This window comes from Mastigoproctus giganteus, chromosome 12, assembly GCF_048544385.1.
Source record: "Mastigoproctus giganteus isolate SK-2022 chromosome 12, ASM4854438v1, whole genome shotgun sequence".
Taxonomy (NCBI): domain Eukaryota; kingdom Metazoa; phylum Arthropoda; class Arachnida; order Uropygi; family Thelyphonidae; genus Mastigoproctus; species Mastigoproctus giganteus.
Window position 1 is genome coordinate 36,983,449 of NC_143586.1, and position 26,027 is coordinate 37,009,475.

The window sequence follows — 26,027 nt, forward strand, 5'->3', positions numbered from 1 at the left end:
ACGCGCGTGATGAAAATGTAAGGCTGTGGTACACGTAACTTCATTACGTGTATGGTAAGTAGAAGAGCTTTAACATTAACAGAATATTCAAACATTCACTTAATAATAATAATAAGATAACCAGAGGAATCTTACAAACATTCACTATACGAGTGACCAATCCCAAAAATACAAAGTTCATAACCATTAAAGACAAAATATTTGAACAGGGAATTAATCTTAATAAAAAAACAAGACTACAAATTAAGCATAATATAAAATGACATCGGCATACTAGGACCGGCACTTGCAAACCTGACCACTACATACAGTAAAATAGCCCAGGATGTCATCTCGATATGACTTGTGAATCTACCATAGGTCCAAGTCGATGTTAAAGGAGTTGAGAGTATCCAAAGTCATATTAGGGAAGTGTCTATTGAAACTCTGTAGCCTCTGGAGTCTTGAGCACAAAGAGGGGGGTACTGCGAAGGTGTCTTCCTGGCAAACGCCAACTAACCGTGTTCCAGATGTTCATATGATCATGCTTCGTTCTTATCCAAAGGGTTGGCAGATCGATTGTATTTAGCAGTCGTGGGCTTGAATCCCGGTCTACTCAAAGAGCGTGTGTTACCGCTTGATCTGTTATATTGTTATCCAAAGAAATAACAGAAGAACTTTACTTGGTTTAACAAAGGATCTAGATCAAATTACAATACTTCTTTTCTAATTTTTCTCTAGTGAAAGAATAATAATAAGTATTATATGCAAGGTACTCCATATGGATAGCAGTAATCTCAAATTAACGTAACGACTGGGCGGTCAGGACAGTGGAAAATGAAAAAGACCTGGGGTTAATTGGGCAGCCAGATATGAAGTTCTGTGAGTAGTGCAGACAGGCTGCCAGAAGAGCGCATGGTGTTTTGTCAATGATACAAAAGAATTTTTCCAAAAGGAGGACATTTTCCCATTGTATGAAGCAATGGGTAAGCTGCATCTTGAGTACTGCATACAGGCCTGAAGGCCTAATTTTAGGAAGTATGTAGATCTGCTGGAACAGGTGTAAAGAAGGACAAAGCGATTGATGAAGGAAACAAAAGGGTGATCTTACCAAGAAAGGATTCATTCGAGAAAATTGCAGGTTCTGGGTACTAGGCATCTGCGGAGTGATCTGATTGAGATATGTATGACTTTGAATGGTTTGAACAAGATTAATACTGATAGCATTCTTCCTCTAGCTCAGACTGCTCACATCTTGGGATAAATTCAAGCTGAGGAAGGATGGTTGCAGGTTAAATATGCTTTTAGTCCCAGCTAGTCACTGCTGGAGCAAACTTCCAACTTGTGCTGTGGAGGTGGCTAGTTTGAATAAATTCTAGGGAAACTAGAAAAGTATTGGAGACGATGGACAGGTGAAGTGGGATTTTTTGTTATTAGATTTCATCTTATTAGCCACTGCTAATAAGATGAATATTTATAAGAACCACGGGCATTTCCTTGTAACAAACTGATGAGTATTTTTATCATAAATGATTTATTTTCCTTACAAATACACAAATTTTTTTGTACATAGCCAAAATGTTTCCTTATAAATGAATTTATGTGTTTTGACATCGTGAAGGAAGTACAAAATGCATTGAGATATCCTGTTGAAAATTACATACTTTTATCATTATTTCAAAAACTTTTTGAGAAGATTGTACGAAGTTATCCTTAAAAGGAAGGTTTTGAACAAATTTTCGATAAGAAAATCAATAAAAATATGCTCCGTGGGTATCTTTCAGCCCGATGGAATATTTAGCTCCCTGAGGAACGATTGTGCAGTGTTGTTATGTTGTTTAGCTGTATCCTGGACACTTTGTTAACAGGATACAATAAACACCACGAATATGCGTCCTAGTACGCGTCCACCTCATGAGGAGGATCCCATCTATGACATCCTTGCATAGTACAGGCAGCCATGACCAGTAAAAATTAACAGAGCACTAAGACTTGAAAAGAACCGTTTTTGCATGGAACATCGTAAAGCAAACATAACAGATAGGATAAATTTCAAAGTGGCAATACCCTTAGAAGTAGTTTTGCCACAGCTGAAGATAATTCTAGCAGCGAATTTTTCCTACCTGACACTGTTTGGAAAATTAATTATAACACCAGACAAGATGACATGGATTGCGTGTCGATATAAAAGCAAAGGCCTCGATAAATAAAAAAAAAAAATCAAGGGGCATACACGCATTAATGACTTTTAGAGCAGGCATAGACACAGTACGACAGGCAGGATATAAAGCTAACAACATGCTTCATTGAACAGAAAAAAAACCTTGTTAGGAAATTAGAATCACATGCAATATGCCAGTGAAAGTTCAAGTTATGATCTAAAATAGTCCAAGAAACTTGTGGAAACTGACCAGAGAGAGAGAGAGAGAGAGAGAGAGAGAGAGAGAGAGAGAGAGAGAGAGAGAGAGAGAGAGAGAGAGAGAGAGCTTGGCAACTGGAGGGCAATGAATATCAAGATGATCTTTTTTTCCTGCAGAGATCTACTACTAGCAAAGTCATATCATCGGCATAAGCTAGCTTAGTTACAGACTGAGAAAACCTAAAGAGCCACTCATTCAGAACTAGGTTCCAGACTGGACCTAGAACAGACCTCTGAGGGCCGCCACGATAAACGGTACGCTGTAATTGTAGCGAGCCAGGGATAATCCGAACTATACGATTGTTCGAACTACACTGAACACCTCTAAGGCAGGAAGTCGAATGCTCTAAAGAAATCCGCAAAAATTGGCCATAAAGTACTTAGAGCAAAGAGTTTTGCTCAAGATAGGAACTCCACCAAGCTTCTTCAGTACCCTGTTCTTCTATCAGCCATTCTTCCAAGGATTGCCTATACTCTACAATAAAAAATACGGCAGCACGACTTAACAGAAGGTGAGGAAAACAGCTCAGGAACTAATTGAATACTGCATGCTTCCAAACATCAGAAAACGTCCTCAGAGAGACATTTATTGAATAAGCTAGAGTACAAAAGGGCAAAGCTTCTGAAATCATTTAATAAAAAATCCTTGCAGACCATCCAATTCAGGCCTTTTCCACCTTGTGTGTGTGTGGAGGTCGGTGATTATAACCACTCTGCCACGTGCGAAGATCCATTTATCGTATAGACTGTCCCGACTGCAGTGAACACTATGTGGGCCGAACTAAGTGGCGTCTGAAAGATTTGTTGTTGTAGGATTTTAGGAGCATCGGCGACTCCTCAGACTAAGGCCATGTTGCTCCGTGTATACTGTCCATAAACTGCGTGTTTGCTGGACGTAAAACCAGGTTTCCGGGAGAAAAAACCATGCTCCTCTCTCCTAAGACCGATTAACTCAGCCATTGTGAAAAAGGCCAATAAAAATTCCTCACATCATCGACGAGACTCGAACTCAGGCCTTCTTTGTACCATACCCATTCACCACCACCACCACCACACCTTGCTTCGATCGCATTTCAAGCCTTCATATCAGCCCCGTTTAAGTACACGTGATAATTCCGAAAGATCATAGGACGTGCGCAAGTGGTTAGAGGTCAAATGATACTCCCATTCTGCTCTGGTATCGCTTCATTCAAAAATCTATTTGTAATAACATTGTTTTTCAATTTTAATGATTGACAAAACAATTCTGTGATGTTTATTATTTTATTTCTATCTTTATTTAAATTCCGTATAACGTTGGTTGGAGTTATTAAAGAAGATACTGAAATCACTTAGGAAATTAGGCATCTATTCTTTAAGTAGTAAACTTCCAGACAACATTGTAAACATCGGCCATATTCCATTTTCAGGTCCTTTCTGATAAACCTACTTGATCAATGATGCCAATTACATGAGTGTTGATCCACTGGTGATACAGTAGCTTAAGTTAGTCCACCTTGGACAAATTTGATGAAAAAATTGGTGAAAATCAAGCAGGTGGAAACTCACTCCAGTGATAGTAAAAGGACTCTCTGTCTTCTAACTTCTCCACTAATGCTGTTTTCCTCTTGTATATTGAAGACTTTCTTCCACTGACTAGAAAGCCGATCTATAATTTTGCTAATGATACCGCACTGCATTCCACCTTGCAGTTTAAGAAACCAACTGCAATCTCATGGAACCAGCATTTTTCTCTTCAACTTCTGTTCTTTGGAACAACCTCAACCTTCCTTCATATGCATTTCCCAAAACTTACAATTTACAGAAATTGAAGTCTAATACATCAATAAGTATCTTCTGTCTTCTTATCCTTCTTGTATACATAGTACTATGTATTATAAGTTATAGTACTTTTGTGTTTGTTTCTTAGTATTTTGCAGAAATCAAGCCACGATGTTACTTAGGCTGATGGATACATTACCAGAGTGTTTCAAAAGTTTCCCAAAATAAGAAAAGAAGCCATCATATAAATATATGTTTGAAAACGCTTATTTCAAAGTTAGCACGCAGAAGTTAATAACAATTATTTGAAGTCTTGCTCAGGATTTGAACTCTGGATGAAGAGAAAGGAAATCAAACGTTGATACTGTTGTAAGGAAAATTATCCTATTCAATTATCGGATAATAAAAAAAAATTGACCAAGATTCATTTCGGGTTTTTGAATGCCAGGAATTATGAGCTTTCAAGTTTTATGGCCTTCTTGAAGTTCACACCAGAGGTTTCACTCAGATCCATTACTGCATTCGGGATGGAAAAGATCTGAGTTCGAATCATGTGTATGAGGGAAGGAATTTCTATCAACTTTTTTCTCAAAGTAGTTGAGCTTGTCGATCTAGGCGAGGGTTACATAGCTTATCTCCCAGAAGTTCGGTTTTTTATCCAGAAAATTGGCAAATCGACCACAGAATGCTTACAAGTTAAAGACATAATACACTGAAGCTTCATAATTTTCGTTGCTTTGGCACTTAACACGTACACAAGACACTATTTGTTTAAAACAAGGCCATAGACCCCCAATCTAAATATCATACGGAAGGAGAAGCAGGAGCACAGGGATACTGATTTTGGATGAATGCCCAGAGATGTGCGACAATTCTACAGAAGATTTCTGATAGCGCTATCACTATGTTGAAAAGCGCACTTTATTCACACAATCAGTATAGAATAAAGTACATAATAACATGAACGATAAGATTATCTCTAATAATCGTTGTAAGTGTATTGTAGAAGTTTTTCCCCCCTTTCGGTATTGCAAACATATACAAGTTTCGAGGTCTTTCGGTTGGTCTGTAAACGACATCCGACAGAAAGAGAGCACAGTGATCATAATTACGAAACGCAGTTTTGTTCAGGGAACCTTAAACTATGTTACACCAGGGATGGATCTTTTTAACGGTCCTCATTTCAGTTTTCATTGTGTGGATAAGTAAACGAAGGAAAAACTTCTATCCATCGACTGGAAAAGCAATTTTAATCAGCGGATGTGACACCGGAATAGGACATAAGCTTGCTTGTCATTTTGATGCCCTTGGATTCATCGTGTTCGCTGGATGTCTGAAAGCCAAAGGAGAGGGAGCATTGAAGTTACGTCAAGAAACATCAAACAGGTTAAAAATCATCCCTTTAGATGTGACTGATGAAGAGAGCGTCACTAATGCTGTTTCCACCATAGAAAGAGAACTAAAAGAAACGGGTAAGTGTCTGTTGTGGGGGAGGTCTCGTGTCGAAGTTACAACGTATACATAACAGCACAATTTCTATGTGAACACTAAGATACACAGCAACGGGGGACTAGCTTCTGTGGGTTTATTTATTAGAGAACATGCTGATGATAAATTCTGTAGGTCGAAAACTTGAACTCTGCTTCAAGGTTCTGGGCTATATAGCGTTTGGTTTTGGGATTAGAAACCTGCGTCCGTTCTGACTAAATAAAAACCCCCTTGCAAGTACAAGTTCTAGAAAAATGAGTGTGACTGGAGCGTATAGTACGAGGGGTAGGTTCAAAAAATATTAGTATTTACCCAGAAGTAGCTGTGATAGAAGGTCGGAACAAATAACACCATGCATCACATTTACTTTTTTCAACATCAAGGCTCGGTAGTAGGCCTCCTCGTTGATAAACAGGTGCTCTTAACCACGAGGTAGATCTTGGATTGCAGTGAGGAGGCAACAGCGTAGGTCTTCATACAGTAGGCAGATGTACAGTACATGGCTCCAGTCCTCCAGTTGTCTACATATGCAGAATGGGTCGTCAATTATGGTAATGGAAGTTAGCTTTTGTTTAATGGACTCATGTCCCGTTATTAGAAAAGCGACGTAGAGGATAGGAAGGAACCATGATGGTGGTTTTGGATTGATAAGTGACACGTCCAGTATGAATTGTCTTGTGACAGCACACTTGTCTGTTTCAATCCATCTGGATTGCCAGACCTGCAATGGCAGCAAGACGTTTCCTTTTTTGTTTAATATCGTTCGCCCGATTGATTGTGCGATTCAGTATGATGGTGGGCAGGCCTCTGGCTAAGAATTATCGTGCTTAAAAAAGTTTCAAAGCCGTTATGGAAATAGATCCCCAGTTTTTCCCTACAGAGGTGAAATTTCTATTGTACTCTGGTCAGAAGGAAAACACGATTACAATTTTACGGCTGCTGATACAACAGCAATTAGTTAACTATAAACCGGGAGATTTTTGCAGTGGTCTATGGATTCGAATGGAAAAATTTCAGGAATATGAAGACCTCAGGAAGGACTCTGTTGAGCAGGCCTCACACTTGCAGTCCTTGGTGCGTGGATGCGAGGCGAAGAACAACATGTTGCTACAAAAGGAAACTTTGCTGCTTTCCAGGTATTTGCAATCCAAATTTTTAGGAGGCGCTTGTTGTTGTAGCTAGAGCAGTAGTATAGAGAAAGGGGTGGGCAACAATATATAACAATCATGTGGATTAGATACCTTACATCAAGTCTTTCTCATTAAGCATTACTCAGTGCATCCATTCTTTGGTTTGTTTCCTTATAGTGGACTGCAGTTTCTTCTCTAACTGCATCAAGCTGACAACATGGAACTTAGAATGGTATCTGCGATTTGGTCTTGTACTATTATGTACATCCGTCTCCTTGTGGTGCTGTGCCGTGTTTGCCCTAATGATATGCCATGCTTCAGCGTTCCCTGCATCTCTCTGTGATGCACTGGAAGCTGGTTTTCTATCTACACCTAAGTTGCATCTTATTATGGTGCAATGATCATTGGGTCTTTTAGAACATATATATTGTACTTTATTGGCTTTCATTGCGTTGCACAGAACTCTACGTTCTACATCTTTCGATGCATTAGGGTGTATCCCTAGGGTGCAGTAATTAAGGTGTGTTTTGCACTCATAGACATGATATCCATCACAGCTCCATTGATGTCGGATCGATTCTGTTGGATGGTTAGCAGCCTTCCAAACAGAAATTACTTGAGATAGGGTAAGCACAAGATGTTAGGTAACCGTTTCGAATAACGGTGGGCGCTTACTCTGTTGAAACAGGGTAAGCAGTGAGCGGTTTGTAAGATGAATGACATGTCATTGTGCGGATATGTATGGGCTGATCTGATGAAAAACCTGATGATTTCACATGCTCGTTTCCCTTTGGAAACGGGCATGTGAAAGGGTCTGGCTGCTGGTTACACACCTATGGGTTACCTAACTTATGAATGCCTGTGATCCTGCTTTGGTTAGTATACAAATGATGTACAGAAGACAACGTCCACAAGTGAGTGGACGCTGTCTTGTGGCACTTTAGATAGAAGATTCCGAGACGTCCCACTTCGTTATTACAGCTTTAAAGGAGTGGAGTTTAATACCACCAGATTTATATTAGAAATTCTATCAGAATTATAGCCAAAGGGGATAACGTGTTGTTAATTAATTTGAATAAATACATGTTTTATTCATAAATACAAGTGTTTCGTACTTTTGGGGCGACGTCTGGGGACTACGAATGTGTAGCATAACAGTAAATACCCTGACCATGAAGAAAATGAATATTGTATATACAATTTCTCTTACTAAATAAGATCATTATTAAAATGTAAAATGTACCTTTGGTTACCTCAGTAGATAATGAATTTATCTATTCAAAAAAAAAAATTCAAAAATATGTTTGTGGTTCGTTTTGTATTGTTTTTATTTATTATTATTATTTTTTAATTCTTAGATTAATTACTCATGAAAACATATTTAAAAACAAACAGAATTTGGATAAAATGTATAACATTTATTGAAATGAGAACGTTTAAAATTTATGGTACAGCCGAACTTCTAAAATCCCGCAATGTTATGATCTGAGCCTTGCCGAATCTTGGAATCAACTACTTCCTGGCTAAAGACAAATTTCAGCACAATAACTGTCGTTCCTCGATTTGAATTTATACCCCCTCAGGTCCGTAATCTGAGCAAGAGGAAGAATCTCATCAGAATTCAGCCTGCTCAACCCATTCAAAGCCTTATACACTTCAAACAGATCACCTCGCAGGTGCCTAGTCTCCAGACGCTGCAATTTTCAGAACTTAAGCCTTTTTTGGTTAGACCATCCTTTCGTTTCCTCTCACCAATCTTGTTGCTCTTCTCTGTACTCAAATTTTCTAGATCCTGTTGCAGTATTGCACTGCCACTACTTTCATTAACAATTCTGTTAATCTTTGTGTCATTTACAAACTTTGACACTAAGCCTGATATACATTTCATCAATATCATTGATAAATGTACAAAACAACAGTGGGCCAAACACCGAACCCTGGGAGACTCCACTAATAACATTAGTCCACAAAGAGCAGCACCCATTGATTACCCACCCTCTGTCTTCTCCCACTTAACCATCCTTTTATCCATTGTAGCAACTTACCTTAATACCATTCTGCTCCAATTTGTACAATAGTCTTCCATGCTCAACAGTGTCAAAAGTTTTCCTGAAATCCAAGTATATGATATGAAAATAATTTTTTGTATCCAGTTCCTTTGTGACCACATCATAGTATCCAATCAAATTTGTCAGACAAGACTTGCTCTTAGAAAACCCATGCTGTGTCTGAATTATTACTGCAGTCTTGTCTAGATGATCCTGCAATGTATCTTTAACCAGTGACTCCATTATTTTCACTGGAACTTCTGTTCCGGTGAATAACTGGTCTATAATTACTCGTGTCACCCTTAGATCATCTTTGTGAATTGGTGATATATTTGTACATTCTAGTCCGTGGGGACTTCCCCTGAGTCGAAGGATGCTCTCATAATTATGGCCAAGGATTTGCTTAGTTCCTTTGTCGCCTCTTTTAATATAACTGGATAGATCCCATCCAGCTCAGGTGCTTTTCTTATGTTTAACTTCAACAATTTTTCCTCCACTTTGCAGCCAGCTATTACAAAATCATTAAGCAGTCTGTTCTAATTTGATAAACTTCTTTCATTTTCCTCCCTTAATAACTCCTCATGTGTGAATGTAGATGCAAAATACTCATTCAAATTATCAACTCTCTGAGCAGGATCACCAACAGTCGAACCGTTGATATCAAGTGGTCCAATTTGAATCATTCCCTTCCTGCTAGAGTTGATATAACTAAAGAAGACCTTGCTGTTTTTCTTAACATTCTTTGACAAAGATTCTCGTAATCTGCCTTCGCTTGCCTAACCTCCTTTGTGATTTGATTACAGACTAACTTATAACTATCATAGGCTTTTGTGTCTCCTGATAATTTATAGGCATCCCATGCATTTTTATTCTCTGCCACGTGTTTCAATAGTTCATCTGACATCCATTTAGGCCTAAACCTTGAACAGTATTTCTTAATCGGTATGAAAAGCCCAGTATCTTCCAAGATTACCTCCTTAAATGCTTCCCTTCATCAATTGGTCCCACTGTATAGAATTTAAAAACTGTCTGAGACCACTGTTGTCATCTTTACGGAAGCAAAAACCCTTCCCTTTACCCCCTGATAGCAGTTATCTCTGAGTAAATCCCGCATCAGTAGACTGTGATCACTACCACCTAGTGGTTCCTTTATCTGCAAATTCTCAATACACGAATAATCACTGCTGATAACCAGATCAAGAGTATTACTCCCTCTGGTTGCCCCTCGAACATGTTGCTGTAAAAAACAATCCTCAAATAAATCCACAAAAGTCTTATTAGTGTGCGAGTGACCAATGCACAAGTTCCAGTCAATATCTGGGAAGTTGAAATCAGTCATTACAAGACATTCTGATTTACTGGCCCACTCTATTTCTCAGCACAATTGTTCGTTGTACTCATCAGAGTCATTAGGCCTACAACACACTCCTACTGTCATTTTTGCTTTCCCAGTGTTTGTGTTACACCAAACTGATACAACATTGCACTGTCCATCTATGTCAACTGGATGCATGACCCCCTTCTCCCTTTCTATCCTGTCTCTCCTGTATTCTAGCACTGGTGTACATGCAGCTATTCTTAATTTTGGTTACCTTAACACAACCCATGCATTTACTTGTTCCGCGATGATTCCCATCAGTCCCTGAAAACCCCAGCATCCACCTCCTCCATTCTAATAGAAGCAGTTCAAGAATCATTTGCACCGCTGCCTGCGGCTAATATTAATATCTTTTAGTCTGCGAATGCTTCCCCTAGCTAGCAGGTTTCCGACCCACCTAACGCTGCCTCGATAGCATCAGCATACATTCTTGCACCCTTCTATTTAAGTGTATTCCATCCCTGTAAAAACACTCTCCTCTTAACAAGCACAGACAACGCTGAGCAAAATTCTATATGAGCAAAATTATATATATATAAGGAATATAACAAAATAAGTAGTTTAGATGTTTCTTGAAATTCTGCAGGTTTATGGGCACTCGTGAACAACGCTGGAATTTTCGTGTTTGGAGAATTTGATTGGCTAACATGGAATCAGTGTGAGAATCTAGTAAATGTCAATCTCTTAGGCACAATGAGACTCACCAAGGCCTTCTTACCCCTCATAAGGAAAGCGAAAGGTAATAAACAAACTTATTTATGAAAATCAGTGTCTTTCATTCAAGAAATTCTTCATAAATGAATACCCAGTCAAAAATCGAAATTTCCTAATTTGAATTTTGTTAATTAAGTTATTTGAGTTTCACGTTAACAAATTAAAGAACTGAGATCACGATAATGAAAATCCAATCTTTTTTGTTAAAGGTTTCAGAGCGATATAAAACAGATCATAAAACAATTTCAATAAAACAAACCATAAAACGACTTCATTAATGCACACCGTGTAAGTTTTTATTCGTTTTGATAGTTGCGTATTTTTATTAAGTGTTTTAAATATCTCAGCTAGCTAATTTATTTAAATATCTTGTATTTGATAAATTGTCGAATTTTATTATTTTATATTTCGTTAAGGTGGGTTTATTCCTTAAAATTATCATGAGAAGACCAACGTCCAAAAGGTCTGGAGCTATTATAGGCCTATCTCCATTTGTAGTGAGCTGACTAAAATATTTGACAAGTCAATATTGGAGCACTGCTTTGGGCATCGTCCTGTCCATCTACACCCAAGCATTAAGCATACATCCGCTGGATGGTTGGGTGTAGATGGACATTAATTATAAAGAAATAGCAGGAACAGATTAGGTTAGAATGTCATAGCTGTTTCTGCCATTATTAATAAAATAAGGTTCCACAAAAACCTTGGGTTTGACCAACTTAATTTTAACCAACACTTCACGAATGCAAGAAAGGAAACTCTCTTAGCATCAGAGATAGCAAATATCACAGGCAGTATCACATTCGAGTGTCTCAATTGCAATTTGTCTTGTTTTCTATTCAGGATAATTACTTCCAGCGCAGTTCGTATGTACTCCAGAAATGATATGAATTATCAAGCATCAACCCTGACACGAAACGATCATATCAGTGCCGGTAATTAACTGATTATGACCACTGACACGAGCACGTTATATCATAGAGTCCTGATATGACTGTATCATAAAGAGAAGTGATATGCCTGAACGAAAATAAAAGTAAGTAATGATAGAGGTAGATAGAGACACCCGAATAATGATGATAAACTATAATCGAATCAAACGAAGAGGGAACACGTGAGATTTTATTAACCTTCGGGTGCTGCTGGGGTAGAGGAATAGTATCACATTAAAATTTCGCTATTTTAAATGAAGCTATTTGCATCAAAGGTCAACTGTTAGAGATATTGATAGCCTTGACAACCATACACTTGATAATTCACAGATTGAAGTAGAAATGATAATGTTCCTGAGCGATGTTTAATTCTCAGTGGCTGTTATTATTTTAAGGCCATTTGGATCTCATGCCACATTGCGCCGTGTTCCCTGATGTTTGTGAAAGTGTGTTCATAGGTCGATTTACACTGCCCCTACCATTAATATCTGGACACCCCTCCATGGATGGGGAAACAGGTCCTATGCATTCAACACGTCACACAACCTGCTATAAATATGCACACTGGGCTGCGAATAGACAATTGCAAAAGTGGGCATGCAAGATGACGCGATCGACCTGAGCAGTTCAGCAGTACTGATCACCTCAACAAATGCTAGACGCCGATTAACATGGTGTAAGGAGGCGAATCCGACTGTAGAGCAGTGGAAAACAGTCCTACGGACAGACAAGTCGAGGTTCCCACTCTATCAGTCTGATGGCCGTTCCTGAGTGTGGCGAACACCAGGGGAACAGTTCCTTCCTGATTGTATCCTCCCAACAATGGAGTTTGGTGGAGGCAGTGTCATGGTATACGGCTGCTTTTTATGGTTTGGCTTGGGCCCATTAATCGTTATCGACAAAACCATGAATGATGTGCAATACCAGGACAGCCTGGACAATGATGCACTTCCAACATTATGACAATACTTCGGAGAAGGCCCATACCTGTATCAGCAAGACAACGCGCCATGCCATACTGCTCGGGTCGTAACAGAATGGTTTGAGGACATGGGCGTGGAAGAGTTGGACTGGCCAGCCCAGAGTGCTGCTGAACCCTATCGAGCATCTTAGGAATGTATTAGATTGTCGGGTAGGTGCACGTCGAGATCGCCCAAAGAACAAGGGCGAACTGGTGGCTGCGTTAAAGGCCGAGTAGAGAAACATATCACGTGACATTTATAAAAAGCTGGTTGAAAGTATGCCGCGAAGATTGAAGGCCGTCATAAAAGCAAAACGTTTCAACACCAAATATTAAATGACACAATAAAAGCTGGTTTTTTTTTTTGTCTAAAGGCAGTGTCCGGATATTAATGGTAGGGCAGTGTATATGTCGCGCGGTCTAAGAAATCCAGAATAACTCATAGACGAAACTGCTCTCTTCTCCTGAGATATGCTAACTAAAAATCCGATTGAAGGAGACTTTCACAATCTGCCTAGTCTTCGAAGGGACTCGAGACCACGTTATGTCATGACGCTTGGAAATATTCTTGCTGTGTGTACACCATATTCATTAATTCGTACAACACGTGCCCGCCTTCTATTTTTATGATATTTACCGAATGAATTATGAATAGACAAACTAATAGAACAGCTTATCTGCGAAAAGATTTAAACGTCCAAAAAACTTTCCCATTCATTGCTGAAATATAAGTATTCTCGATTCCAATATCAGTGATGTCCGTTTTCACCTAAAATTTGCTAAGAGCCACTTACCCATTTTCGCCTAAAATCTACTAAGCCCGTTTATCCATTGTCGCCGAAAATCGGCTAAGCCACATTTACTTTTTCTGAGGAAATTTTAATTATAGATTGCTTGCTTCAACCACGAATCATCTCAGTTGCCTTAATTTTCTCTCTCTCTCTATGATCTCTTCTGCGTTAAAAGTGATACTTGTGCATGTGCCTGCTCTGGTATTCTGAGGCACAAATCTGATATATACACTGGATTAAAATTTCTTCACCCCAATTATAGTAGATAGCAAGGTTTTCTCTCCCAGAAGCTGGGGTTTTTCGTCCAGAAAAACAGGCAAATCGACCAGAGAACACACGAAATTCAGACATAATACACGTGGGTATATATGTAATAACTTACCAGGCGACTCTAATATAATAGTTTTTACCCCAATTATTAAAAATCCATCTGTTGCCTCAATAGTTCTCGCAGTTTTACTAATCAGACAGAACCTTTTTTGATTTCCTTCTTCGCAATTCAACTTTATCCAATTTTCATTTCCTAAGAGTGACACAATTTTTCTTGGAGCTTTTAATATTCGCAACTCCAGCTGGCTTCAGTTTTCAAGTTACACGGACACAGCTGGTCGAAATGCTGAGACCTTTGCTAAATACTTGTTCATTTATCTACCAGTTCACCAGACAATTTTAACTATATATCGAAAACTCTTAATCTTATACACATTGGCTTAATGTGTCACGCAATGTCGTTCCGGCACTATGGAAGCAGTTTCAGGAGACAGGAACCATTACAAGATGAGCTGCCAAGGTCGCCCGAGGGCTACGTCAACCAGAACAGACCGCTATCCGTCTCTAACAAGGCGGAATCCTATGATGTCATGTCACCAACTTCTTCTTGAGGTTGCTGCGGCCACAAGTGAAAACATTTCCAACGGGTCTGTGATAAGAAGGCTCAGTTCAAGTGGACTCTACGCAAGGAAGCCAGTGGTTTGTATTCCATTAAATCCAAGCCACCACAGATCTCGTAGAAACTGGTGCCATGAACATGTGACTTGGAGCCCTGACAAATGTAGTACAGTTCTGTTCTCTGATGAGCCCCCGTTTTAATCTACAAACAGACTTTAGACGTTATGTCATCTGCAGACAACGAGGAATGCGGTACCATTCCTCTGACATCAGAAAAAGGGACACTTATAATGATCAATGGCTGCATCCTTCTTCATGTTTTTGTTAGGGGTACAGTAAATGCAGAGGTACCGAGAACAGATCCTCGAACCTATGTGCGATTTTTAGGGGTGTGGTTAGCACAGATTTTCTTTTCATGCACGACGACGCCACTGCACATAGAACTCAAGTAGTGCAGGAATACCTTGACACTGAAGGTCTCCAACGACTGTCGTGGCAAGCACGATCACCAAACTTAAATCTGATCGAACATGTACCGTACGCCCTTGGGCGTCGCATTGCAAGCTGACATCCAACTCCTTGATGAGCTAGGTTTGTTGTTATTTGTTGCCACAGAACCTTATAGACATCCAACTCCTTGATGAGCTAGGTTTGTTGTTATTTGTTGCCACAGAACCTTATATAGCGCATTTTTCATCGTTACCAAACCTGTTTAGACGATGGAAGGGAAAATACACCGTATTAATGTCTTGGGACAATATTTTCGAGCATCTTCTATCGATTTCTGTAATGTGACTTTTGTGATAATTCTTATATAATACCTATAAATGTCCCTAATACCTGACCGAATAACATTTCATCGTTATTCTATTACCATAGAATAATATCCACCATTATACCAAATCTTGTACCGCTTCATCGCAAGCTGCACGAGTTTCACCACGTTTTCTAGGTGCTATTAATTTTGTCGCGCAGTGTAATTATCTAATTCCTCCTTAAATTTAATCAACTACGTCTACCACACCAAATAGGTGGTTGTTCCCAAAATCGATTAGTCTGTAGCTGAAAGCAAAGTTTTGGCACGTTTATCCTGCAGCCATCCTTTTCAATTTAAGTTTATGTTCCCCTATGTGTGTTATAACAGAGAGTAGAGATTCCATCGGCATTGAGCTTATTCAATGCGTTATTTTGGGGTTTCTATTCCCTAAGTCTTGCTATCCCCTTGTCTAAGAACTCTATCTTATAAACGCGGCATAATAATAATAGCAGATTGCACTTCTTTTGATAAACATGAGCTTTTTTGAAATTCATTTGTCATCACGTGAAACACATTTCCAGTACCAACAACAGTCTGCCATCATTGCTTCACCTCATCTACCCTGATCTCTTTTTCCTCCAATCTCCATATTTTGGTGAAACCTTCAACCTGCTCTTCAATTCACCAAGGTACTGTGGAAGGGTATTCAGGGTAGTTGTACATAAAAAATAACATGCCCGGCTCCCTGATTTGTAGATATACCGAAAAAATTCGTCCATATTTATCTATGGCCTTAAGAAACTACATTATTAGTCCCAATTTTATATGCAGCAGTGGCTGAAGTACTTTGCTTAGACAGAAAGAATTGTTGGTTCACTGGTAACAGTTTTGGTAATAATAAATTGAACTCATAAATAAATTATCCTCTAGGTTGTATTAAAGTTGTAACCACATCCTTTTTGTACTCCTAGGTCGTGTAGTAAATATTACAAGCGTGAATGGAGGTTTCGCCTTTCCTGGACTGAGTGTATATTGTGCTACCAAATTTGCCTTGGAAGGATTTTCCTCCGCTCTCAGGCAAGAAATGACGAAATTTGGAGTTCACGTGGCAACTGTGCAGCCAACGGACGTTACGCGTCTAACTTGCCTCATGGATTCCCACCAACGTAATGCAGACGAAATGTGGCAGGAAATGACTTTGGAAAAACGAGAACTCTATGGGGACTATTTCTCTCAATTCCATCGAAACACTTTAGTTAACCACGGCATGTTTAGTCCTAAGAATTTTGAGTCCACAGGTCTTCTTGATGGCATGGAACATGCCATATTGGGGAAGAATCCAAAATGTCGCTACACCTGCACCTCATTTGCCCAACATATTTTAGTTTGGTTATGTCGCATACTTCCTTTTCGATGGATGGAATATATTATAGGTTGTTTATTCAAAATTGCTCTCAACCATCAATTAAGATCTGATTAATGGTGCCAGAAATTGGCATATAGAAACGTCTGTTTCTACTCTGGTGTTCAAAGAAAGTGCATCACCTAGGAATTTCACATTTCTAACTCTTCTTCGCAATTGTATGTTATATTAATGACTAACATCACAAATAGAAATATAAACAAAAGATATTTATTAATAGTTAAGGCAAAGCTAAGTAATATTTGACAGGTGCTCTCAAAATATTCCAAAATGAGAATTTGTAATCTTTATACGACAGTTTTGTTAAACACGACAATTATGGCTTAAATGTTTGTTATAAGAAGCCCTCAATTTAGTTTAAGTTTATCATTTTAAATGAAAAACAAAATTAAAAGTTTACCACCATCCTGACACAAGCAAGGAATGACTGCAACTCTTGCAGAGCGTGGTTATATAGCTAAAAGTAACAGCTGATGCAATATTACGTCATCATCTACGCGCGTCAATCCTATTTGATGCAATCTGTATGAAATATTGCCATATACTTACGTTATTCGGATTACAATTTTAAGGGGTGATGCACTTTTCTTTGAACACCAATGTATGTCAATATAAAATGCATTTGTGAAATTGTGAATATAAAAATTTAAGATGATTTTAAATGCAAATTTCCCTTAATTTAAATTTTTAAAAATATATTAAAAACGATAAAACATTGTTTCATTACGTATCATTATTTTTAATAAGATAAATTGATAATAATAACAGATCCAACGATGTTAATAATTTATAAATTTTGAATAAAAAAACTGTTTTTAGTTTTATTTCAAAAGCTCATTTCAGTTTTGTGTGAACCATTTCTCTGTATTGGACTGTGCCGCAAACTCGCAGTACAAAAAGTAGAACGCAAGAGCAGTGGTAATTTGGATGTGGTCGTGGTATCAACAACACGCTGGTTGGACATTAGAGAAGTGGAAACGACTGTGCTTGTCGAATGAGTCGAAATACTTTGTCCCATTCTTTCCTGGACAGTTTGGGCATCATATACTTAGATTTCAAAAAAGCTTTTCATACGGTTACATATAAAAGACTGCAATATAAACCGGAGCACTGTGGCATTAAGGGCAAATTACTGCTGTGGGTAAATAGATAGTTGAGTGGGAGAATACAGAGTGGTTACCTATGGTCATTGCTCTTCTTGGACTATTGATGGAGTGCCCTAGGATTCAATGCTGTGCCCATTATTGTTTTCTATATTTATTAATGATTGTGATGAAGGCATATCAGGCTTAATGTCTGATATGTCTCCATCATTGATCTCTAAGTTTGCAGATGTTAAGAAGGATGGCTAATGACAGGAATCAGGATATGCTTTTGCAACAAGATCGAGAAAAATTAGGCAGATGAGCAAAGAATTAGAGCCCTCGTGGATAGCACAGTTGGCAGAATCGCCCTCCTCCCCACATCGGGTAGAACAGACCTCAGTTCGAGTTCCGTCGATGACGTGAGGAATTTTTATGGGCCGTTTCCACAACGTGGCTGAGTTAGTCGGTCTCAGTCGAGGGTAGCATGGTTTTTCTCCTGGAAACTCGGGTTTTTCATTCAGCAAACAGACAATATACACAATTTACAGACAGTATACACGAAGCAATATGGTCTTAGTCTCTTATGCTCCTAAACCCCTATTCGAACAACAAAACAGGGAAGTGCCAATTGAAGTTTAACATTGACAAATGCAAAGAATGTCACATAGGCAGTAATAATCCTAAAATAACAGCCCAACTGTGTGGTACCATATTGAGGGTGGATGAGAATAAAAAAGGCCTGGGGGTAATTGTGCAGTCAGATATGAAATTCTCTGAGCAGTGCGCCCCGGCTGCCAGGAGTGCTCACGGGGTTTTGCCAATGATCTACAGGAATTTTGCCAGCAAGGATAAGAAAGTTATTATTCTATTGTATAAGGCAATGGGTCAGGCCACATCTTGAGTACTGCATACAGGTCTGGAGGCCTCATTAGGAAGGATATAGAGCAACTGGAACGAGTACAGAGAAGGGCTACAGAAAATATCAGAAAAGGCTCCAGTTCTATAAATTGCAGCTCCTGGAGATTAGACACTAACGAGGTGTCTGCTGTCCAGGCTATGATTGAGGTGTTAAGGCTTTGAACGAATTAAATAAGCTCAATGCTGATGGCATTCTTCCTCTTGCTCAGACGACGCACATGAAGAGGCACAAATTTAAGACCCTGCAGGAAGGAGGGTACAGTTCCATTTTGGTCAATTTTGCGTTAATGTCTGTAATATATGTAAAAAAAATTCCTGAGTCGATTGGTGCAAGAAGGTTGCAGGTCTGATGTGTAGGCAATCAATAATAGCTCTAAATGTATCCGCCTCCACAGTTGTTTAGTGAAAGAAAGAGGTACCTCCGCAGCTGCACTCTTCTTGTTCCAATCAAAGAGGAAATTTTTATTTGAATAGGTTGGTACCCCTCATGACTGAGTCTGAATACGTTACACAACCTTACGCAACAACCGGTTACACTTGTTTGATAATTTGCTTTATTTAGTTTTTGTGTAAATTTTTTTTTTAATAATTAACAGTATATTTATTGTAAATATGAGTGACGTTAATGACAATAGTATTTTAGAACCTTTTAGTAGTGGTTCCTTTGAAGATTTCATTCCTTTAAATAGTGACAATAGTTCAGTGATAGTTCTCGTGCTGTACCATCTCATGCCGAAGAGTACAAGTAGAAAATAATGTGATGGAAGACAGGGAAAGAAGGGAATTAGAAAGACAGGAAGAACAGAAAAACAGGAAGACTTCAAATTCTAATAAATTGAAAAGAAAGAAGGAAAAAACTATTTAAATTGTGGATTAAGGAAGTTGGACCAAGAACTACTGGACCCGATTGTGCATATAAGTACCGATGTTTTCAAAACGTTTCTGAAGAAATTAGGAAAATGATCTTATCGAAGTTTAATGAAATAGGTGACAAACGTCTTCAAGATAGTTATTTAATGAGCCTAATTAAAACTGGGATTATTAAAACAGTTCGGTCTACAACTGGTGAGAGAAATAAGCGCAGCGTATTTCTCTCGCCAGTTGTAGTAGTCCTGATATACCATTCGTTCATGGTATACCAAGAAAAGCGTATTCGTTCTTGGTATATCAAGGAAAAGAGTAGACAACATTTTCAAATCCCTTAATCCTTCTTTTAATATCACCTCACTACAAGACATTCGCCGAAAGCAACCCAAAATAAAAAATCACACGCTGGTGCATTTTATTTATCTTGTGGCAAAAACAGAAAATGTTAAAGAGACTGTGAAACTCTTAGGATATAAGTATGGAGCATTAATACATTGTGCCAATTCTAGTGTGAGGAGACCCTGTACCTTTCTCAATGCTGTCAACTTAGATTCAAATAGAGTATTACAATATTAATTAATATTTCTGAATTAATTATAATATTAAGTACATCATAATAATGTAATTACGGTATTCCATTAATTAATTATACTATTAATTACATCATAATCGGATAAAAACTTCCTATGACAATTTTCGTGCTAACAGAGCACAGCTTATACCCAGGCACGAGTCAGGCTGGTAGACCAAATACCATGACTCGTCACTGCAAAGAACAGCTTTCCATCAGCCTACGTTCCAAGAGGAGGGGAGGACCTAACACTCAGACGGCGTCTGGCATTAGCAGGGGTACTTAGTGGCTTATGGATGGCTGCAAGACCATCGGAAACCTGTATCATTCAGCGTACTGCACACGGTACTGATGATGACATGGTTCCTAATCGTCTCACTGAAGCCTATACCAGTTTTTTTTTTTTTTTTTTTCTGTGAATGTTCCTCCGATATTTTCCGCCAATTCAGCCTTCAAAGCGACGACCACTTCAGCTCTGTGTTTTGGGCATCCTCTCCTCACACGCACCTAACAATCCAATTCATCACAGTGGTCCTCCATCGGGTTGAGCTCGCTAATCCAACTTTACGACATTCATGTCTGAGGACCAGTTGGTCACAACGCAGGCAGTACGACACGGAAATTGTCCTGCTGATCTAGTTATGGGCTTTCCACAACATGCTGCCACAGTAACTCTATGTAGGTAACACATTATTGTTCAGAATTTATAGATAGACTTCAGAATTCATGATTTGTCATAAAATAACCGATTTTTCCAGACAAAAACTATGAAAATAAGTTCCAGACTATTACCTGCCTCTGCCAAACTTCATTGTCGAAAGATACAGTCCGGCAGGTAGCTTTTTCCTCTCATTCGGCTCACCTAGGTACGACCCTCCGACTGGTAGACCTTGTACCTGTCTTCAATTCAGCTACTAATTAGGGGAGTGCTGTCTTGGCCAGAAGCTGGTGTTCCAGCTCATCCTAGCAAAGGTAAAACTCCTATGGGGTAACGACTGGTGCTCTGAAGGCAAACGAACCTATTGGATGCTCATGTGTTTTGGCCAAACCATTACAAAGTGTTCAGTACGATATAGTGGATGCCATGCTGAAACAGTTGTTGTTGTTGTTGTAATAGGCTTTTAGGAGCATCAACCTTGACAACAAACAACCCTTCTTCGATAACAAGAAAATAATTGTGAAGAGAATATTAAAGAAGAGAAAAATGGTGGAGAGAATATTAAAGAAATGTGACAAAGAATCTGAAGGCGATCAATTCAAATGCGTTTAAAAAATATGTCCAACTGCAAGCGACCTTACAAACTTGTAGGCACTCAAGGCCATGACTCAAAAATATAAGAAACTTTAATTCGCCTAATTTTAAACCTTAAATCTTAAAGAACTAAATGAGACACGCATCAGAGTTAGAAAATGTTAGCTTTGAGACAACACTGGTTCATCATTGTTATATTTAATGAAAACGATCTTAGGTACAGCGTATAAATTCTTCAAGTGTCACCCAGATGTAAACCCTAAAATGACAATATCAGTCAGCCTTTAAGTGAAATTTAAAAGCAATCCTGAACAAGCAGGCTATAATATATTCCATCCACTCGAAAGGAAGTATACTTAATAGTGCAAATAAAATGCGTTCTGGACAGGTGGCACTTGTATAGCGACATTTTGGATACTTTGCCAATATCGCATGCTGCACATCAGCAAGAAGGCTTGAAGATTCGAAATTCTTAGGACTCGCAATTCCATAGTTAGCTAACGTGTGTTGGTGATACTGAGAGAAATAATCCTCATATAAATCCCTCTTCTCCTTCGTCATTTCCTGCCACATGTTGTCTGCATGACGTTGGTGGGAATCCATGATGCATGTCAGACGTGCAAAGTCCCCAGGCTGAACAACTGTCACGTGAACTCCAAACTTCCTCATTTCTTGTCTTAGAGAGCAGGAAAATCCTTCAATGCCAAATTTAGAAGCACAATATACAGCAAGCCCCGGATAGGCACAACTTCCATTGACGCTCGTAATATTTACTATACGACCTAGGAATAATAAAAAACAAGAATAATTAGAATGGTTAATTTGTGAAAAAGTCTAAGAAACATCAGATAAACATCAACAATTATCCTATTTACCTTTCCCTTTCCGTATAAGCGGTAAGAAGGCCTTGGTGAGTCTAATTGTGCCTAAGAGATTTACATTTATTTGATTCTGACACTGGTTCCAGGTCAGCCAATCGAATTCACCAAAAACGCAGATTCCAGCATTGTTTACAAGAGCCCATAAACCTGCAGAATTTCAAGAAATAATCTTATTAGTAGCGTACATTATTATAATATACAGTAAAACCACAGTAATTCGGACAAACAGGAAAAAATGGCAGTTCGAATTGGCAAAATATTAGTTCTAATATAGAATATAATGATATGTAGACATTTTTAAGTTTCATGGCGTGAGTATGAAAATGGTGGAAGCATTGCATCACTGTTGCTTCATCTGAACTTTTCCGTGAAGGTCAACTGCGTTTTTTATTGAACACTGACCCTGCCTCCTTTATTTAGTTTTGTTAGTAACTTGCGCTCACAAGAATGCGAATCTAGTTTGCATTGAGCAAACTACCTTTGCTAATAAGTTCGTCGATCTCATATTATGGGGGAAATTTATCATGGGCTGCTTCTATTGCACCATGCAGTTTAAATAAAAATGGATCGAGGAATATTGTATTTCCCAAACCGCGGTGTCTACACTCATTGGAGTCTTGTCGGTGGAGAAGTAAGAAGAAGTGAAAGAAAAACATCGTATAAACACAACTGATGGTATTGAATTTTCTGGAGCATTTGCCTCCTTATTTGCTCCCCTTAGAGTTCCTCAATAACCAATAAGCTTTACAGAATTACTAGACATTACTTTGTCAATCGTACAGTTCAAATTTTCTCTGGCTCGCAACAATTACAGCCCACCGTTTCTCGTGGCTGCCTTAAGGGTCAATTCTAGGCCCACTCGTTTGGAACTTTGTTCTGGACGATGTCTTCTCCATCTTACTTACCAAGCGCTCTTGAGGACTTTGCTCTCTGTTCTGGCTCGGAAAAAGCAAACTTGTTTCTTTAAATAGTATTCCGACATTCTCAACGCTGACCCTCTATGAACAGAATGTACGAAGCCTTGACAATAAGTTCCCTAGGCTACTGGCAAAGTTGATTGATGTAGCCCATCATATCATCTGTCTTGTTGAAACTTGGACATTATGATGAGCTAGAGGATACTCTGCTTCTTCCCCCCCAACTCAGCTACTCTTCATTTCTAACTTTACGTAAATCTCGAAAAGGAGGAGGATCTGCAATCTTCATTAGGAACAATCTCACCAACAAGCAATCGGTCAGTTCCAATTCGAATGATATTGAAGGTACCGCTGTTATTATGCATATCAATGGTTCTCCTCTAGAGATCTTCAATATCTATTGCCAACCCGGTTCAAATGTTTCACCATCGGTGAAATCCTCGACTGGATGACTTCCATGCAAAGGAGGAAGCAATGTAATAATTACTGCTGATTTCAACCTACCCCTCTCCAATTCAAAACCCACTTACATCTCTTGGTAAATGCCCTCTCCAGCCTCGGAATTTATGGAACTAACACTCCATGTACCAGAAGAAACAAAAATTGTGAGCTTATCTTCGCAAATCTCATAGTATACCCTCTACTATCAAATTCAAATCAGATCACAACCAATTGGAACTTCAAGCCATCTTACACCTGCCAAAAGAAGCCTTTTCCATCTCTAACAAACGGAAGTTAACAGCATCACATAATTTCCTTCACAAAAACAAAATGCTGGAGCTATTAAAATTCAAGGTTGCTACTTGTTCCAATAGAAGCAGTGCAAAAAACACTTTCACCTCTACCTGCGGCTATTGCTAATCTATTAGTCTGTGTATTCCCCCAACCTAGCAGTTTTCCGACCCACTAAAAACTGCCTCGATAGCATGAGCAAATATTTTTGTTCCCTTTCTATTTAAGTGTATCCCAAGCACATGCCACGCAGAGTTGTACCCAATGAGCCTTGCACAATCTCTCCAGGGACAAATTGATTGACAAGACTCTCATCATATTCTTCTTCCTATCGTGTCTGGGCAGGATTGTAGACACTTTCAAATTTAACCCTACCTCGTGAATTTTTTTTAATATTACCCTGTGCTTCTTAAGTAAGTCTGCAGATCTCATACTATTAATGTCATTAGTGCCAATGTGTACAAAATCATCCTTTGTGTCCTTAAAATATGATATCTGATCTACACCTCTTAAACTTTTTACCCTGGCAGACATACCCAGGTCCTATTCCATCTATCCTTTTTGCACAATATATTTCCCCTTTTCCCTGACAATAGAGTCATCGACAACAACTCAACTAGCTGCTGGAGACCAGCGCATTCCGCTTTGGGCGTTGCTGTTATGTTGCCCGATGATAAAGTGCAAGCAGTGGCGTTGATGGGGGCAGCTTAGAGCTTCATTGTCTCCTGCCCAGTTTTAATCCTTCGAGCCCATCCACCCTGTTCTTCAAGCTCTCATAAAGACCCATAACAATGCTGATTTGGCACCCTAATATCTTCACACTCTACATCGAGCACCCACAACGACATCCCCCTTGGCAATATAATTTTCCATTCCTGACAGAACTGCAAACATCAAACAAGCCGTGCATTTCATAAGGCCATGATTTGGAGGAAACTGCCCTTGTCAGTTGATTATAATATTTCTTTTCCACCTCACAGACTATGTAGTGACCGCCAATAACTATCTCCTCTGGAACCAGCGGATTCTGCGTTGGGGATTCTTTATCAAGTCGGAAACCGTATAAAAAGTACTTAAACTAATATCGTTGTGACATTGCATCTAATTTTCTTATACTGCAAAAAGATATTTTAAATTTATTGTTAAAATTCTATCGTGTAAAAGTTTATAAATAACTGTGCCAGATCTGAGCATTTATTTGTAATTTCAATGCAATACTCACTCTCATCAACACACACACACACTCACCTGTTTCCTTCACTTCCTTTTCTACGCTGCACACAGAATTAGCAACACTCTCTTCATCAGTCACGTCAAGAGGGATGACTTTTAGCCTTGTCGATGTTCCCCGTCGCAGCCTGACCACTCCCTCTCCTTCGGCGTACAGACATCCAGCAAACACGGTGAATCCAACGCCATCAAAATGGCAAGCAAGTCTGTGACCTATTCCAGTGTCGCAGCCGCTGATGAAAATCGCTTTACCTATCGCAGGGTGGAGGCTCTTCCTTAGTTTATATATCCATACAATTACGACGAAAGAGAGCGCAATTAAAAGGATCCACCCTAGTGGCAACATGGTTTACTGCACCCTGAACGAAGCTGTGTTTTGTTTTGTGTCAAGACCACCCGCTCTCCTACCTGCGTGGCACGTTCAGGGAGATTGAGAAATGACCTTGACCTTGAAACAAGTACATGGTCAGAAATTCTTGACCGCATTCAAAACATGTCACAAATCAAACCTTAAAGACATTAGAGATAAGGCTATCGAAGCATCCCTTAATACGTAAAGCGAAGGCGCTCAAATGCACGTAACTCCCTCAAGAGAAAAAAAAGAGAATCTGAAACAAAATTAATAAATAAAAGCTGTTTGGCGTGTGCTTTAAAGGTTGATCTATAATGATTTAACCGAGGCTGTAGCCGAGTGGTGAAGGCGAGGGTATATAAGTACACGTGGTTTACTGATATGACTAATTGGAAAAGGCTACCAGATTTTCACTGTAAGAAAGAAAATAGTGAAAGCCGCGTTTTTGAATGTGACATGCGATTTGTTATTTTATACTCCAAAACAGTCGCATAATTTTTCCAGTCTTTTTACCCTGACCATATAAATAAATATATTAAAAAAAATTACTAAA

General features: G+C 38.9%; 2 protein-coding genes across 2 annotated transcripts; one reads left to right on the top strand and one right to left on the bottom strand.

The window, feature by feature from the left end:
• The first annotated feature begins 5,303 nt into the window (after positions 1 to 5,303).
• LOC150076898 (retinol dehydrogenase 7-like) lies at positions 5,304 to 19,428 on the top strand. Its single transcript, XM_090385723.1, has 4 exons — positions 5,304 to 5,631; positions 10,790 to 10,942; positions 16,218 to 16,635; positions 19,269 to 19,428. The coding sequence occupies exons 1-4, from the start codon at positions 5,304 to 5,306 to the stop codon at positions 19,426 to 19,428; spliced, it is 1,059 nt and encodes a 352-aa protein (XP_090241849.1).
• A 2,185-nt stretch (positions 19,429 to 21,613) lies between these two features.
• LOC150076899 (short-chain dehydrogenase/reductase family 9C member 7-like) lies at positions 21,614 to 25,468 on the bottom strand. The gene is made up of 3 exons (XM_090385724.1): positions 25,141 to 25,468; positions 22,238 to 22,390; positions 21,614 to 22,144 (listed from the first exon to the last, which is right to left on the bottom strand). The coding sequence occupies exons 1-3, from the start codon at positions 25,466 to 25,468 to the stop codon at positions 21,636 to 21,638; spliced, it is 990 nt and encodes a 329-aa protein (XP_090241850.1). The 3' UTR covers positions 21,614 to 21,635.
• Positions 25,469 to 26,027: the final 559 nt, after the last annotated feature.

Coding starts and splice junctions, on each gene's coding strand:
- LOC150076898 (XM_090385723.1), top strand. CDS start 5,304: ATGTTACACCAGGGATGGATCTTTTTAACGGTCCTCATTTCAGTTTTC. Junction 5,632..10,789: donor AAGAGAACTAAAAGAAACGG/GTAAGTGTCTGT, acceptor GAAATTCTGCAG/GTTTATGGGCACTCGTGAAC. Junction 16,636..19,268: donor GCCCAACATATTTTAGTTTG/GTTATGTCGCAT, acceptor AATAATTAACAG/TATATTTATTGTAAATATGA.
- LOC150076899 (XM_090385724.1), bottom strand. CDS start 25,468: ATGTTGCCACTAGGGTGGATCCTTTTAATTGCGCTCTCTTTCGTCGTA. Junction 22,391..25,140: donor AAAGGAAGTGAAGGAAACAG/GTGAGTGTGTGT, acceptor GAAATTCTGCAG/GTTTATGGGCTCTTGTAAAC. Junction 22,145..22,237: donor GCTTATACGGAAAGGGAAAG/GTAAATAGGATA, acceptor TATTATTCCTAG/GTCGTATAGTAAATATTACG.